The sequence below is a fragment of the Octodon degus genome, unplaced genomic scaffold (genome assembly GCF_000260255.1).
Source record: "Octodon degus isolate 3935 unplaced genomic scaffold, OctDeg1.0 scaffold00138, whole genome shotgun sequence".
Lineage (NCBI taxonomy): Eukaryota > Metazoa > Chordata > Mammalia > Rodentia > Octodontidae > Octodon > Octodon degus.
This window is the reverse complement of record NW_004524714.1, coordinates 7,268,291-7,281,816: the sequence shown is the minus strand read 5'-3', so window position 1 is coordinate 7,281,816 and position 13,526 is coordinate 7,268,291. Positions and strand designations below refer to the sequence as shown.

At 42.9% G+C, this 13,526-nt stretch overlaps 1 protein-coding gene across 4 annotated transcripts; it reads right to left on the bottom strand.

The window, feature by feature from the left end:
• Positions 1 to 282: 282 nt before the first annotated feature.
• On the bottom strand, positions 283 to 10,478 carry Pdcl (phosducin like). 4 transcript variants are annotated; one of them, XM_023701696.1, is made up of 4 exons: positions 10,125 to 10,478; positions 7,936 to 8,123; positions 6,236 to 6,417; positions 283 to 996 (listed from the first exon to the last, which is right to left on the bottom strand). In XM_023701696.1, exons 2-4 carry the CDS (start codon positions 8,105 to 8,107, stop codon positions 445 to 447), a joined length of 906 nt encoding a protein of 301 aa, XP_023557464.1. In that variant the 5' UTR covers positions 8,108 to 8,123; positions 10,125 to 10,478; the 3' UTR covers positions 283 to 444. The 4 variants fall into 4 exon arrangements, with proteins under 4 accessions (XP_023557464.1, XP_023557463.1, XP_023557462.1 ...); XM_023701695.1 differs by having other exon boundaries at positions 7,936 to 8,112; XM_023701694.1 differs by having other exon boundaries at positions 10,135 to 10,478.
• Between the last annotated feature and the right edge of the window lie 3,048 nt (positions 10,479 to 13,526).

Sequence of the window (13,526 nt, the reverse complement as noted above, 5' to 3'; positions counted from 1 at the left end):
CAAGTAAATATAATCTACATTTGATTAGGGAATGCATGATTTCCGTCGCACGTAACACATGGAACAGAAAATTCTGTTCTCAGACCTGGCAGAGACCTCAGAACTCATCATAAGACAATTTCCTGGACAACGTTTTGTGGATGCCATGTAAATATTGACTGGAAACAATAACAGAAATGTCATGCTACAGAATCTTAAGTACACAGCTCAAAAGCTTGGCTTCCTGTTTATATAATTTTAGGTTACTTTTATTGCTAGCCAAAAGGTGATTCAGCATTCTGATTTAATCTAAGAATGTCTTTACTTTCCACATAACAAGAGACTATAAAGAATAGCTGAAAAGCCAGAGACACAAGAAGGAACAAAAATAAACACAGACATGTGTCTTCCAGACCAAACACAGTGAGAAATCTGTGCGACAAGATTTCAGTTCATTTTATCAGTTCAGTCTATTTCCAGATCACTGTCCTCACTGTGACAGGTGGCAGAATTACGCACAGATGTCAGCACCAAGACTTCCTTTTCTGGAAGTAATCCAAATTCCTGCAGAAAAGCTTCAAGGTCCACAGCAAAGAAATCTTCCCCCAGCTGGTCAGTGACACGAACAAAATTTCCAACCAATTCACCTCCCTTGTAGATCAGCAGGGCAGGAAGGGCATTCCGGGTAAACCGGCTGCTGGCCCCAATAACTGAGCTCTTTACTCTGCAGAATTTGACAGCTGGGTACTCTGCAGCAAGGCAGATCATGCAGCCATGCATGGCTTCTGTCCCCGGAATGCCATCTTCGTAAATATGGACCATGATGAGGGTGCTCTTCTGTTCTTTATCAATCATATCTAAAAACCCTTCTCCACTAGGGATTTCAAAAACCTGCCTGAATTGGGGTCCCTTGTGTAACTGCTGCCGCATCTCTTCCATCCTCTGCTTCCGATACTGCTGTAGAAACTCCTCGTCATCTTGGTCCTCATTCATCATGGCAAACTCCTTCAGGGTCATCTGCAAGGGGATCAGCATGTGAGGATAAAGGCACAATGAACACCATCACGAAGGCACCATGCCTTCGTGTGTTATATCTTGTGTTATATAAATGAGGCATATGCTAAGTTCTTTATGCATACTATCTTTTTTCTTTTTAAGAGATGAGGTCAGCAAGGGGAATCTAGTTCTGCAGCAAAACATTTACCTAATTCACACAAGGACCTGGATTCAATCCCTGGTACTGGACTGAAAACAAAAGAAAGAAAGAAAAAGAGGAGTTCTCACTGTATTGCCTAGATGTCCTAAACTCCTGAACTCAAGCAATCCTACCTTGATCCACAAATAGTTAGGGCTACAAGCATGCTCTGCCATCCTGGCTCTCTGGTCCTTATGATAACCCCATCAGCAATTGAGTTTTATAACCCCTACTTCATAAATGAAGTTCTAAGACTTCACATTATTTGTACAAGTTCACATAAGTAATAAATGTAATTCCATGACACCAACTACACTTTTAAAACCCAGGCTTTATTTATATGTTTTTTGTTGTTGTTGTTGGTTTTATTTATTTATGTTTTAATGAATTATATATAATTAAATGAACACTGATGCAATGTCTATTCAGGTTAAAGCAAAATACTGCCTGCAGCTTAGAAGCTATCTGTGTTCCTTCATAATCACAAGTATTTGTCACTCTTTCATGGCAAACTATGACGTTGGTTTTGTGTGACAATCTGGCTTTCACTCATACTTGCATCGTCTATTTAGCCTTGGTCTTGTTTAGACTATTTTGAACTTTATATGAAAGACAGCATAGCTAATGCGTTTTTTTGATTCTCATTATTCAGTACCATTATAATATTCATTCATATTGCTGCACAGCTTTAGTTTGCTCATTTTTATTGATGTACAGTATTCTGTTGCATGGATAAGAATTTATCTTTTGGACTGTTGATAGGCATGTGTTTTTCCAGGTATTTTGATATTATGAATAATACCTGTCATGGTTTAGGGTTTTGCAAAGGGAACAATACAATACAGGACATACTTTATAAAATTATTTTATAATGAATCACCCAAAGAATCATATACAAAGAGTGCAGGAAATCTGTCCACATACTAAAGACCAAAGAATCCAGCTGAAGGCCTAGATCCTAATATCCTGCATGAGTCCAGCTGAAAACCCAGCACTCATAACAACGCCTCCCACAAGTCCAACTGCAGGCCTAGAGCCCATGACAATGTCTCATGCAGGCCTGTTTCACAGATCTGCACTGGGAAGGCCCAAAGATCAGTGGTGGAAACTAGAAAGTCTATGCCAGCGGGATGAAGGATCTGTGCTAGCAGGCTGAGGGATCTGAACTGGAGCCAGGAAGCAACACTCAAGGTAAGAACCAAAGCTTTCCCAAAAGTACCACAGCCATTCTCAGCAACAGTGAGGTCCCCAGCTCCTCCAGCGATGAGGAAAGCCAATGCAACAAGCTTCTCCAAGAGTCTGAGCTATGCACCATCATCCCCTCCACAGCCAGGAAGTGATGCTCAAGATGAGGACCAGAGCTCCCCCAAAGTGAACTACAGCCTGAACCACAGTCATTCTCAACAACAAGGAGGGCCCAAGCTCCTCCTCTGATGAGAACAGCCAAATTCATCAGGAAAGCCAACATGACAAAGTCCTCCAGCAAAACAGCCCAAGAGAACCTGAAGCTCCCAACAGCTCCAACAGCTCCTCCAAACACCTTCCCTAACCTCCTCATCCAGCTCTTCTCCCGTGCTGCCTCTTGTGCTGCCTGCAACAATCCTCAAGTGGGCCCCCAACACCCAGCACCACATAGTTTAGTTCAGCTGAGTGTAACAAGTTCACTGCCAATTGGCAATCTACCACAACACTATTTTAAGTATTTCAAGCTTAGGGCGTAGTTTAGTGGTAGAGTGTTGGCCTAGCATGCACAAGGCCCTGAGTTCAATCCCCAATATCACAAAAACACAAAACATAAAACCCTATTTTAAGTATTTTTACACACTTCCTGGTAAAAACATACAGGTTGGGCTGGTGAGATGGCTCAGCGGTCTAAAGCACCTACTTAGAACAAGCTTAGCAAAGCACAGGGACCGAGGTTCAATCCCCCAGCACCACAAGCCAGCCAGCCCCGCCCCCTGGTGGGCTGAGCTGGCCCCCTACACACACACACACACTAAATAAAAAAAATTTAAAAAAAAAAATACAGGTTTTCCTATGATATGTGATGAGGAAGAAGATAGTTGGATCATAGATTTTGTACATGTTCACTAACACTAAGTAAAAAGTAAATTGTACTTCAAAGTGGGAAAAAAAAGCCAGGCTTTTAACTACAGTACTGTATGGCATTTCAATCCAGAAAAGTGCCACAAGATATCACTTCATTGGGCTATTTCTTTTTGCCTTGACAGAGTGCTGTTGTTAAGACAACAGGGGCCTATAATTCCAGCACTCTGGAGGCCGAAGCAGGAGAACCCCAAGTTCAACCACAGCCTGGAAAACTCAAGAGACTTAGTGAGATCCTGCCTTGAGACTAAAGAAAAAGAATGTGAAGGTCACCCCACTGATCTCCAGGGCTGATTTGGCTGGTCTGGCTGGCTAGACGGGTATCCCCTTTCTCCCTCACCACTCTATGTGAGTCCCTCCCAAAGCTGCATGCTCAGTCAAAACGAACTATTTCCTTAGTCAAGCTGCCAGACCCTCCAAATAAGTGCTCAAAATTTTAAAAAGGGGGAAGTCCAGGCACACTATTCTGGCTCTGGAACGAGGCATGGTGGCACATGCCTGTAATCCCAGTACTTGGGAGGTTAAGACAGGAGAATAGCTGAGAGTTCAAGATAGTCTGGGCTACAAAAGTAAGCACAAGGCCGACCTGAACCACACTGGGAGACCCTATCTCAAAAAATAAATAAATGAAAAATAAAAAAGTGGAGGAAGGGATAGCTCAGGGTTAAATCCCTGTATCAAAAAAAAAAAAAAAAAAGCGAGAATAAGCACCGGCCTGGCAAGCACAGGGGAAAAAAAAAAAAAAAGGGTATTAAGAAACATCAAAAAGGCAAACCAGATAGCTCAGCAAACTAAAGTGCTTGCTTAGGCAGACCCTAGGACCGGGGTTCCATCCCCAACATGCAGTGCTGGCCCCGCCCCTAGGGTGTGCTGAGATGGCAATGGAGACTGGGTATGGTGGTGCATGCCTGTAATCCCAGCGCTTGGGAGGCTGAAAACAGGAGGATCACTATGAGTCTGATCTATGTAGTGAGACCCTGTAGACCCTGTACTAAATACATAAAAAATAAAAACAGATTTTAAAAAATTACAAGAAACATCAAAAAGAACACTCAAAATCTTTGTCCTGCATACAACACATTCATGGTCATACAAAAGCTGACCTTTTTATTACCAGCTACATGCTGGAATAGTTTTGCATTCAAGCAGCATCTGTGGATGTATTCATTAAGCTATAATTCCCTTTATTTCGTAGTTAATGTTCATAACAATTTACAATTTCATAAAACTACATATAGGCCAGAGAGATAGCTTAGGGGCATAAGCACCTGTTAACAAGCACAAGTTCCTGAGTTTGATCCCCACTACCAAAAATATTAAAAATAAAATTACATCTAAATATGTTATACTTTGTTTAATTATTCCCCAATATTCTATTCTGGTCTTTCTTCTCTTCTTTTTTTTTTTTTTTTTTTTTTTTTTGTACTTTAGGGAAGGGTCTACAGGATGTTCAGGGTCTCACTACTACATCAGACTCTTAGTGATCCACCTGTTTACAGCCTCCCAAGAGCTGGGATTACAGGCACACACCACCACAATGAGTCTCAATTGCTGCCCAGTTTCAATTGCTGTCTTAGTGCACCCCACGGGGCAGGGGCCAACACAGCAGGCCCCGGGATTGAACCCCCAGCCCCTGCACCTGCTTTCAGGCACTTTAATCTGCTGAGCTATTTGGCTGGCCCTTTCTGGTCTCTTTCCTAAGTGTAAGGAAATACTGTAAGCAGCAGGCAAACAGCCCTATGACCAGTTTAATTAACAAGGTTTTCCTTCTCTTGCCAGGGAAACTTGAATACAAAGGTACCTCTGCTCCTGTAATAAACCCTCACTCCACCTGATCACGTACATATTAGAGGGTGGTGAGTGGTGAGCTGGAGATCACACTACATTAGAACAGTTATTGTTACTGTCATAACCATTCTGAGTTCACTTTTATTTAGTACCAATTTTCTTCCCCTTGCACGGTTTTCTCTTGGTCTATCAGATGGCTCTTTCTTTTTTTTTTTTTAAACATTTTCTCTTTTTTTATCTTTATTTTTACTTATGTGTGTGTGTGTGGCCAGCTCAGCCCACCAGGGGACAGGACTGGCTGGCATGTGGTGCTGGGGGATTGAACCGTGGTCCTTGTGCTTTGCTAAGCTTGTTCTAAGTAGGTGCTTTAGACCACTGAGCCATCTCACCAGCCCAGATGGCTCTTTCTAACCTGCTACCATCTTTGCTTTAGTTTCAAGTGCTGAAATCATCACCCCACTAAAGATGAATGACTCCTGGCTTATGGGTCTATCCACTGCCCAATCTTGGCTGGTATTCTAGCTTTAGGCCGTACCTAACCAATCCACAGCACCCCACGGCCAGAAGGCCAGAAGGCCAGAAGAGTGCTTTTCGTTCTGAGGAAGCAGAGAAGAAAGTCAGGGAACTGATTCTAAATATCTTCCAGAGTATTTGCTTCTAATATACCTCCTTAAACTCACAGAACATAAACATATGAGTTAGAATCTTAGCTCCTCCCCTTATGGCTTGAATTACTCTCAAAACGTCACTTTCTCTAAACACTGCTCTTATTATCTATAGAATAAGGATAACTCCCTCAGAGGGTTATTGCTCACCTAAAACAAGACATTAATAAAAGACAGGAAGCTAACATTCACTTCACTCAGCAACTTCTCAGGGCCAGTCAATGTGATAAGGCATTTTATCCACAGAGTGCTAGGTGAGCAACATAATGACTTCATTTAACAAAATAAAAACTGGCCTCAGGAAGAGATTTTCCCATAGTCACTAGTGGCAGAACTGACACTCAAACCCGGGTGTGTCTGATTTACAACACAGCTCTCTGCTTTCCTGTACACTATAGTTTTTTTTGGAAACTGAATCCAACAACCTGCACCTCCTGAATCAGTGCGTCCAGTCCTAGCAGCCAGGGTGGCTTCCGAGGAAAGCCTGACTGCTGCTAATTACCTTCCCACTAATCTTCTCCTGGAGGTCCTTCTGTTTCTGTTGCTCCTCCTCTTCATCCAGGTGGGACCTGCAGGTCATAGACAGCTTCTTGATCAGCCTTTCCATCTCCCGGCACTGCTCTTCCCTCTGTTCTGTCTCCAACTGCTTGAAGCGGCGCCAGTCATTGATCACACCTTTTGGACCTGTGTGAGGTGATCGTGTACATGACCAAGAATAGGCAAGAATAATGAACCACTCCATAGAAAAGTCAGAGCTCTCATCTGTCTAAAGCTTGCTCTACCTGTGCCACAGTTAACAGAGAGGCTCCCAGTCCTCTGCCACCAGGCAAAGTAGTCTACACATGATAAGGTACACGACAGCACACTATGTAATAATTAAAGGACTAACCTAGTCCAACATTAGGAAATGGGTTACTTATGATTCATCAAATCAAAGAATAAAGTAACATTTAGAAAGAATGAGGCAGGGCCGGGGCGATAGTTCCACAGGTCTAAGCGCCTGCCTGCCTGCCAAGTGCAAGGACCCAGGTTCAATTCCCAGTACCACATGCTGTGACAGCTCCGGACCCCAGGTGTGCCATGCCCTGAAAACCAGGTATGGTAATGCACACCTGTAATCCCAGCTCTGGAAGGCTGAGACAAGATGATCACTATGAGTCCAAGCTGCATAGTGGGACCCTGTACCTAACAAGTAAATAAAAAATTTAAAAAAAAAAAGAACGAGACAGTTGTTTCCTGCCATGAAAGATATTATAAATATATTATGGTTCTTTGAGAATTTTTTATGCAATACCTAAAATGGCAAGAATTTTTTTATCTTATACTCTGAGTAACTAAAGATAATAATACACAATGTATTAGCTGTTGTTATTCTATTTTGTTATGAAATTTTATTTTACTTTTTTTCATTCAAAAAAAATGACAAACTGGGCACACACTTACAGTCCCAGCTCTTTGTGAAGCTGAGGCAGGATGACTACCTGAGCTCAGGTCAGCCTGTACAACATAAAGAGACCTCATCTCTTTTTTTTTTTTTTTTAATTTTTTTTTTTTTTATTTTTTTTTTTTTTTTTGGCAGAACCGGGGATTGAACTCAGGTCCTTGCGCTTGCCAGGGAATGACTTATTCCACTGAGTCATCTCCCTGGCCCCTGAACTCATCTCTTTAAAAAAAAAAAAAAAAGGCCTACTTGGTATCCATTAGGCTAGCAAGAATCAAAATGTCTGATAACTGAGTATAAGGGAAAGTATATGTTGAAATATTACACTGCTGATTAAACTATCAATCAGTACCACCTCCATTTATAATACAAACAATATTAAAATGTACAAGGTGGGTTGGAGATGTAGCTCAGGGCTTACCCAACATGCACACGACCCTGGGATCAATCCCTAGTACCACCCCAGAAAAGTAAAATGTGTCATTTCTAGGAATTCATACTACCAATATATTCATACTACTGTTTGTAAGATATCAAATAACTATTAATTTGAGATTCAGGCTATAAACCCAGGCCAATCTTTCACTGCTATGATATTTATCTGCTTTGTGTAGTAAAAAGGCTAGAAGTGCACAAAAATGACAACCTCAGGTTATCTCAGAAAGTGGGAGTAAAGTTAGAGAAAGCAGGAGACTTCCAACTGAAAAACACTTAATACCTATTTTTAAAGCCTGTTCGCAAAGCTCAGAGCTTTTCAGTACCTGTATTAATTGAGATGCCTTCGCCTGCCAACTCAGTCTCTGCAGGAATGGAACTGCTGGCTGGAGCACCCCTGCCTCTGGCCTTGTCTTCGTGGTCACTGTCCTCATCTTCACTGCTACTGTAGTAGTACTGCAGTTTCTCCCCCAGCAACTTGTCATCCAGGGTTGTCATGATACCTGTGAGAAAACAACACATCAGGCTTTTTGCTGGTTTGAACAAGGAATTAAGATAGGAATCTAAATCATAGAGGGCTCCTGTGCTGAGACCCTACAACTTACAGGAACCTAAAAGTAACTTTTGTAAGAAATTCAACAAGGGCCAGCCAGATGGCTCAGCAGACTAAAGCACCTGCTTCTGCAGAGCACAGCGCCCAGGGTTGGATCCCCAGCATGCTGTTAAGGCCCTGCCGCCCCTGGGTGCACTGAGGCTGACTTGGTGTGGTGGCTTGGGCCTGTAATCCCAGCGCTTGGGAGGCCAAAAACAGGAAAATCACTATGAGTCCGATCTATGTAGTGAGATCCTGTACACCCTGTCCTAAATTCATTTTTTAAAAAAAGAATTTCAACAAATCCCTACCATGATCCTGTGCGAAAATGTTTATCATGTTCTTTACATAAAAGGTGAAACCAAAGGTCACATAAGGGAAGTATAGTGTTTTATTTTGTTGCCAAGCTTTCTAGCAAATGCTAGACCTGGTAACAGATTCCCAGATATTCCTGATTCCAGGAGCCTGATTGGGGAATTATTATCTTCTGAATAATGCATTCTGTACTAGCACACTGACTAGGAGAAAGATGCTTCAATGACTGGTGGTTTTATCTCCGTTTATGGTTAGTTTTCCTACTAAGACTACAAGGTAACTGAAAAGCTGTACAAGAATTCCCTAGAAAAACTTGAAAAGGGACATCAAGAGTTTTTTTTTGTGTGTGTGTGTGTGTGTCCAGCTCAGCCCACCAGGGGGCGGGGCTGGCTGGCATGTGGGGCTGGGGGATTGAACCGCGGTCCCTATGCTTTGCTAAGCTTGTTCTAAGTAGGTGCTTTAGACCACTGAGCCATCTCACCAGCCCCCACATCAAGAGTTTTAAGCTGGGCCTGGGACACACAGTTCAGTGGCAGAGCACCCATGTGGTATGAACAATGCCACAGGCTTCACCCCCAGTGCTCCCCCCCACACAGACACAGACACAGACACAGACACAGACATAGACATAGACACACACACACACACACACACACACACACACACACGATAGCTAAGCCTATACCACTTTCACCTGCTTCACTAAGGATCTAGATGGTCTCTGAAATCCTATCAATTCCTTCTGGTGAAAACAAGGGCCATGGCCATTTCATTGTTGTAATAAGAAGCAAATGCTTAATAAGAGAACCTGGTCAGCATCGGTTTCCGCATCAGAAAGAGGCTCATTTTGAGGGGGAAAGTGCAGTTTAGTCGCTTATAGGCTCGAGGATCCAGCAGAGAGAGGGGGAGGGGGAGAAGAGGGAGGGGGAGAAGGGGTGGGGAAGGGGAGCAGGGGCAGAAGGGGGAGGAGGAGGAGGAATAGAAGAGAAAAATCCTCTAGTATCTCCTCCCCTCTAAGTATTTCCCAACACTGCAATTCCTTCATGAAAAACACATCACAAGTCCTATGACATGCCCCCCTGGGCAGGAGACCTTAAAATCAGAGAGCTCCAATTAATCCCCAGCACGACGCCTCTGCACAATCTGCTACACCCAGACAGAGGCAGCCTAGATCAGCAACCTAATCCGGTGATCCCCACCATCATCATGACCACCCTGGCCCCGCACCAACAGTCAAAAAGGAGAGCACGATGTAGAGGCAACTTTAAAGGGGTGAAAGGTGCAGGATTCAGGGCAAGGCAGAACGCCTTTAAGGAACACGGAAGTGCCACGGGTGGGATAAAGAGAGAAAGACTAGGCGCGCTGGGCGAGGGCGGGGCAGGGGTGAGCGGCGGGGCCGGAGAGGAGCGCCGCAGGGCGGGGCCCACGGGAAGCGCGCGGGGGGCGGGGCTGGGAGGGGGAGCTCGCAGAGGCGGCGCCGCGGGAGGAGGACCCAGGGGCGTCCAGGTCCTTAGCAAGCTCCACGGGCTGCCCCGAGCGAGTAGGGGCCAGCGGGGAGAGAGTCGCAGAAAGCAGGGTAAAGACGGCCCGAAGATAAGGCAGTTGTACCCAGGCTCACCAACCAGCCTTCACCCTAGGCCGTGCTGCCGCTTCTCCTGGCTAATCCCAAGGAAGTTACTCGGCCTGGCTGAGACCGGATCCCTTTGGACTAGTAGCTCCGGCCACCAGAAGGAAGAGAGAAAAAAAAAAGTGAGGCGGCGCCTTGCGCTCTAAGGAAAATAGCTCTCCGAGTCCCGACTGCGCGGACCAATGAGGTGGCTTCCAGCGTCATGGCGGATGTACGCTGCCCAATTAGGAGAAGGCTTTCGCTGCGGAGAGGGGACATGCTACGTACGGGTCCTACTTTAGAACAAATTACTTCAACACGGTTTTTGAATTGATTCCTAGCAGCCAATGCTGAACTACAGTACTTTCATTTACTTCCTTTCAAAGTTTCTAAAAACATTCAAAATGTGTTCTTTTGCTTTGCTGTTCTAGGGATTGAATCCAGGGCCTTCACACTGTGTGTACCCCCAGTCTGTTTTTCTTTTTCTCTTTATCTGTCTGCCAGCCCACCCACCCGCCTGCCTGAGGGTTGTCTCTCAGAAAGCAGCACAGTCCTGTTACCAGTTTCAGTTCAGCCTCAGAGAAATCAGATGAGTGGTGCTGTGCAGACTTCTGAAGTACAGAAATTGTGAAATAATAAATTTGTGTTGGCTAAATTCTAAATATGCTTATTCGTTAGGACAACGAGAAAACTAATACTGTGTGGATGAGTTGAGAAAAAAAAAAATCATGAATCTCGTTAGCTTGGTGCTTTTTTTTTCATCGCCATGGTAAGAATAATGCTCTTTCTGGTTCTCTGTTTTCCAAGGTAAAAACTAGAAGTCTTTGTTCCAAGTCTTCCTTGTTTTCTGAGATAGTGTTTCACTATGTGGCTCAGGCTGGTCTCAGATCCCTGGGCAAGTGGTCTATCTATACTTGTAGACTAGTAAGACTCGAGGTTAATAAGATTGTATGATCTTAAGGATATTTATATTTAGAGGTAATTATTCTATGTTCTAAAACTTATAAATAATTTTTGTCTGGGTGGTTAAGAATTCATACTCTTTCCAGCACTATTGTAATACTAACATTCCTTGGTGCTGTTTTGAATATATTCAAGTTCCTGTTCCAATGTTGTGGAGAAACATATTCAGGAATATTTCTGTTAGGTATAGTGTGTCTTGCATCTTTCAGGAGTATGTCTGTGTACATGAGTTAGTTATCTGACAATACCCAATAAAGATACTCACTTGATCATCTTAGAATTCTAGAATTATTATAATTAAGTTTCTGCTAAATGAGAGTACCATGTATAATTTATAGTTTTAAATGGCTCAGTAGAATAAGCGCTTCCCTGGCAAGCACAATGGCCTGAGTTCAATCCCCAGCTCCACAAAAAAAAAAAAAAAAAAAAAGTGTTTTGGGGCTGGAGAGATAGCTCAGTAGAATAAGGGCTTGCCTGGCAAGCACAAGAGCCTGAGTTCAATCCCCAGTTCTGCCAAAAAAATAAATAAAAATAAAAAATAAAATAAAAGTGTTTTGTATATACTATATACTATAAGGTTTTTGTTTGTCAGTAGAGCATGTGAAAACTATTTGCTAGTGAAAAAAACATAATTGATGAACTGTTTTTGATTAGTGAAGTGTTAAGCTTTCAGCAAGGGAATCTCTTTTTTTTAATCCTAGGAATCAAACCCAACCATGCTGCATCACTACAGGTATATCACCAGTCCTTATTTTTTGTCTTGTGACAGATCTTAATAGCCCAGTTAGGCATTGAACTTGTGACAAAGAGGGTTAGGATTTCGGAGACTGAGAATAAAGACTGAAGAATAATTGGATGGATGAATTTCAAGGCAGCCCAACCTTCAGGCTGCATTGTGGTTCCATCTTGTTACTTTTAGTAAGATCTACTAAGAGAAACAGCAAAAGCCCATTTAACAAGTTTTCAGGTTTTTTCATATTTCCCATTGAGATAGAACAGAGGAGACCTTGGTTCCTAAAAAGATTAGCATTAAAAAGAAGTCATAAACTTATATAGCAAGACAACAGGAAAGATAGCTTGAGGGCAGATGAGGACGCAGCAAGAACCCAAACATTGCAGGCTCCAAATTACAAAAATGTCTTTGAGAAGGGAGCCCTAGGTCATGTTTGAGAACAACTGGCTAGGGAATTTGTTGCCTGCAATTTGATTTCTGGTGCTCAGCCAGCCTGGTATTTGGAGGTTTCTGAAGCCATGATTCAAGGGAGCCAACCTGAAGCTCAAGGAGGTAGCAGATCTTGATGTCATCTGTGTGATGGTTATTTTACAGGTTTGTAGGATGCCTGAGTTATGTAGTTAAGGAGGCTTCCACCTAAATTTTAGAAAACCTAAAGGCCAAAGCAGCATGCCCTTGAAAAAGCAGTGCATGAAGATATGGAAATGAAGCCAAAAGCACAGTAGAGACCCCAGGAATCTGGAGAAGCCAAGAACATGACACATCTGAGGAGGTTAACAAGCCAGCCCAAGAGAAAAGCTCTGAGGGCTCTAACCATAGGCAATGACAAAGCCCTTTGGATTTCATATTACCAAAACTTGCCCTGGGTGCTGGACATGGAACTATGAGATTTAGTATTTGCCCTGATGGGTTGGTCTTATTTTGGCTGCACTAATTTCTGTTCCCTTATTCCTTCCTTTTGGAATGGGAATGTTTACCTGAAGTCATTGTACATCAGTAGTGTTTGACGTTTTTATTTTTTTTCTTTTTCTTTTCCTTTTTTTTTTTTCCCATTGTAACGTTTTTATAGGATCTTATTGCTAAGAGTCTGCTTAAACCTCGGAGAATTTAGACTTGGATTTTTCCACAGTGATGAAACCATTAGCACTTTGGCAACTCTCAGTGGTGAATTGAGTGCATTTTGCATAAAGTGATATGCATGAATCTTGGAAGCCAGGGGCATAAAATGGTTTATATCTAGATATCCAACTATTATAGTTGATTGCTGTTAAGAGATGGGACCAAATCAGAAGAGGAAAGACATTGTGGGTGTGCCCTGGAAGGTTATATTTCCTTTCCTTGCTCCTCCCTAGGCTCTGCGCTTCCTGTCTACCATCTGTGAGCAGCTCTCCTCTTCCATGTCCTTTTGCAGTGCCAAGCTGTCTTGGAGTCAGGTGACCATGGACTGAAACTTTTATAATCCATGAGCCAAAAATAAACCTCTTCTCCTACCTGGGTGTTAGGTATTTTGTCCTAGCAATGTACAAAGTACATTAAGCATCTTTAATATAGGATTTAACTAAAATTTTCTTCTGGAGTTTTTTTTTTTTTTTTTTTTGTTTTTTTGTTTTTTGCAGAACCAGGGATTGAACTCAGGCCCTTTTACTTGTCAGGCAAGCGCTTATTCAACTGAGCTAGCTCCCTGGCCCTTAATTAAATTTTTCTGATA

Coding starts and splice junctions, on each gene's coding strand:
- Pdcl (XM_023701696.1), bottom strand. CDS start 8,107: ATGACAACCCTGGATGACAAGTTGCTGGGGGAGAAACTGCAGTACTAC. Junction 6,418..7,935: donor AGGCATCTCAATTAATACAG/GTACTGAAAAGC, acceptor CACCTCACACAG/GTCCAAAAGGTGTGATCAAT. Junction 997..6,235: donor AGGAGAAGATTAGTGGGAAG/GTAATTAGCAGC, acceptor ATCCCCTTGCAG/ATGACCCTGAAGGAGTTTGC.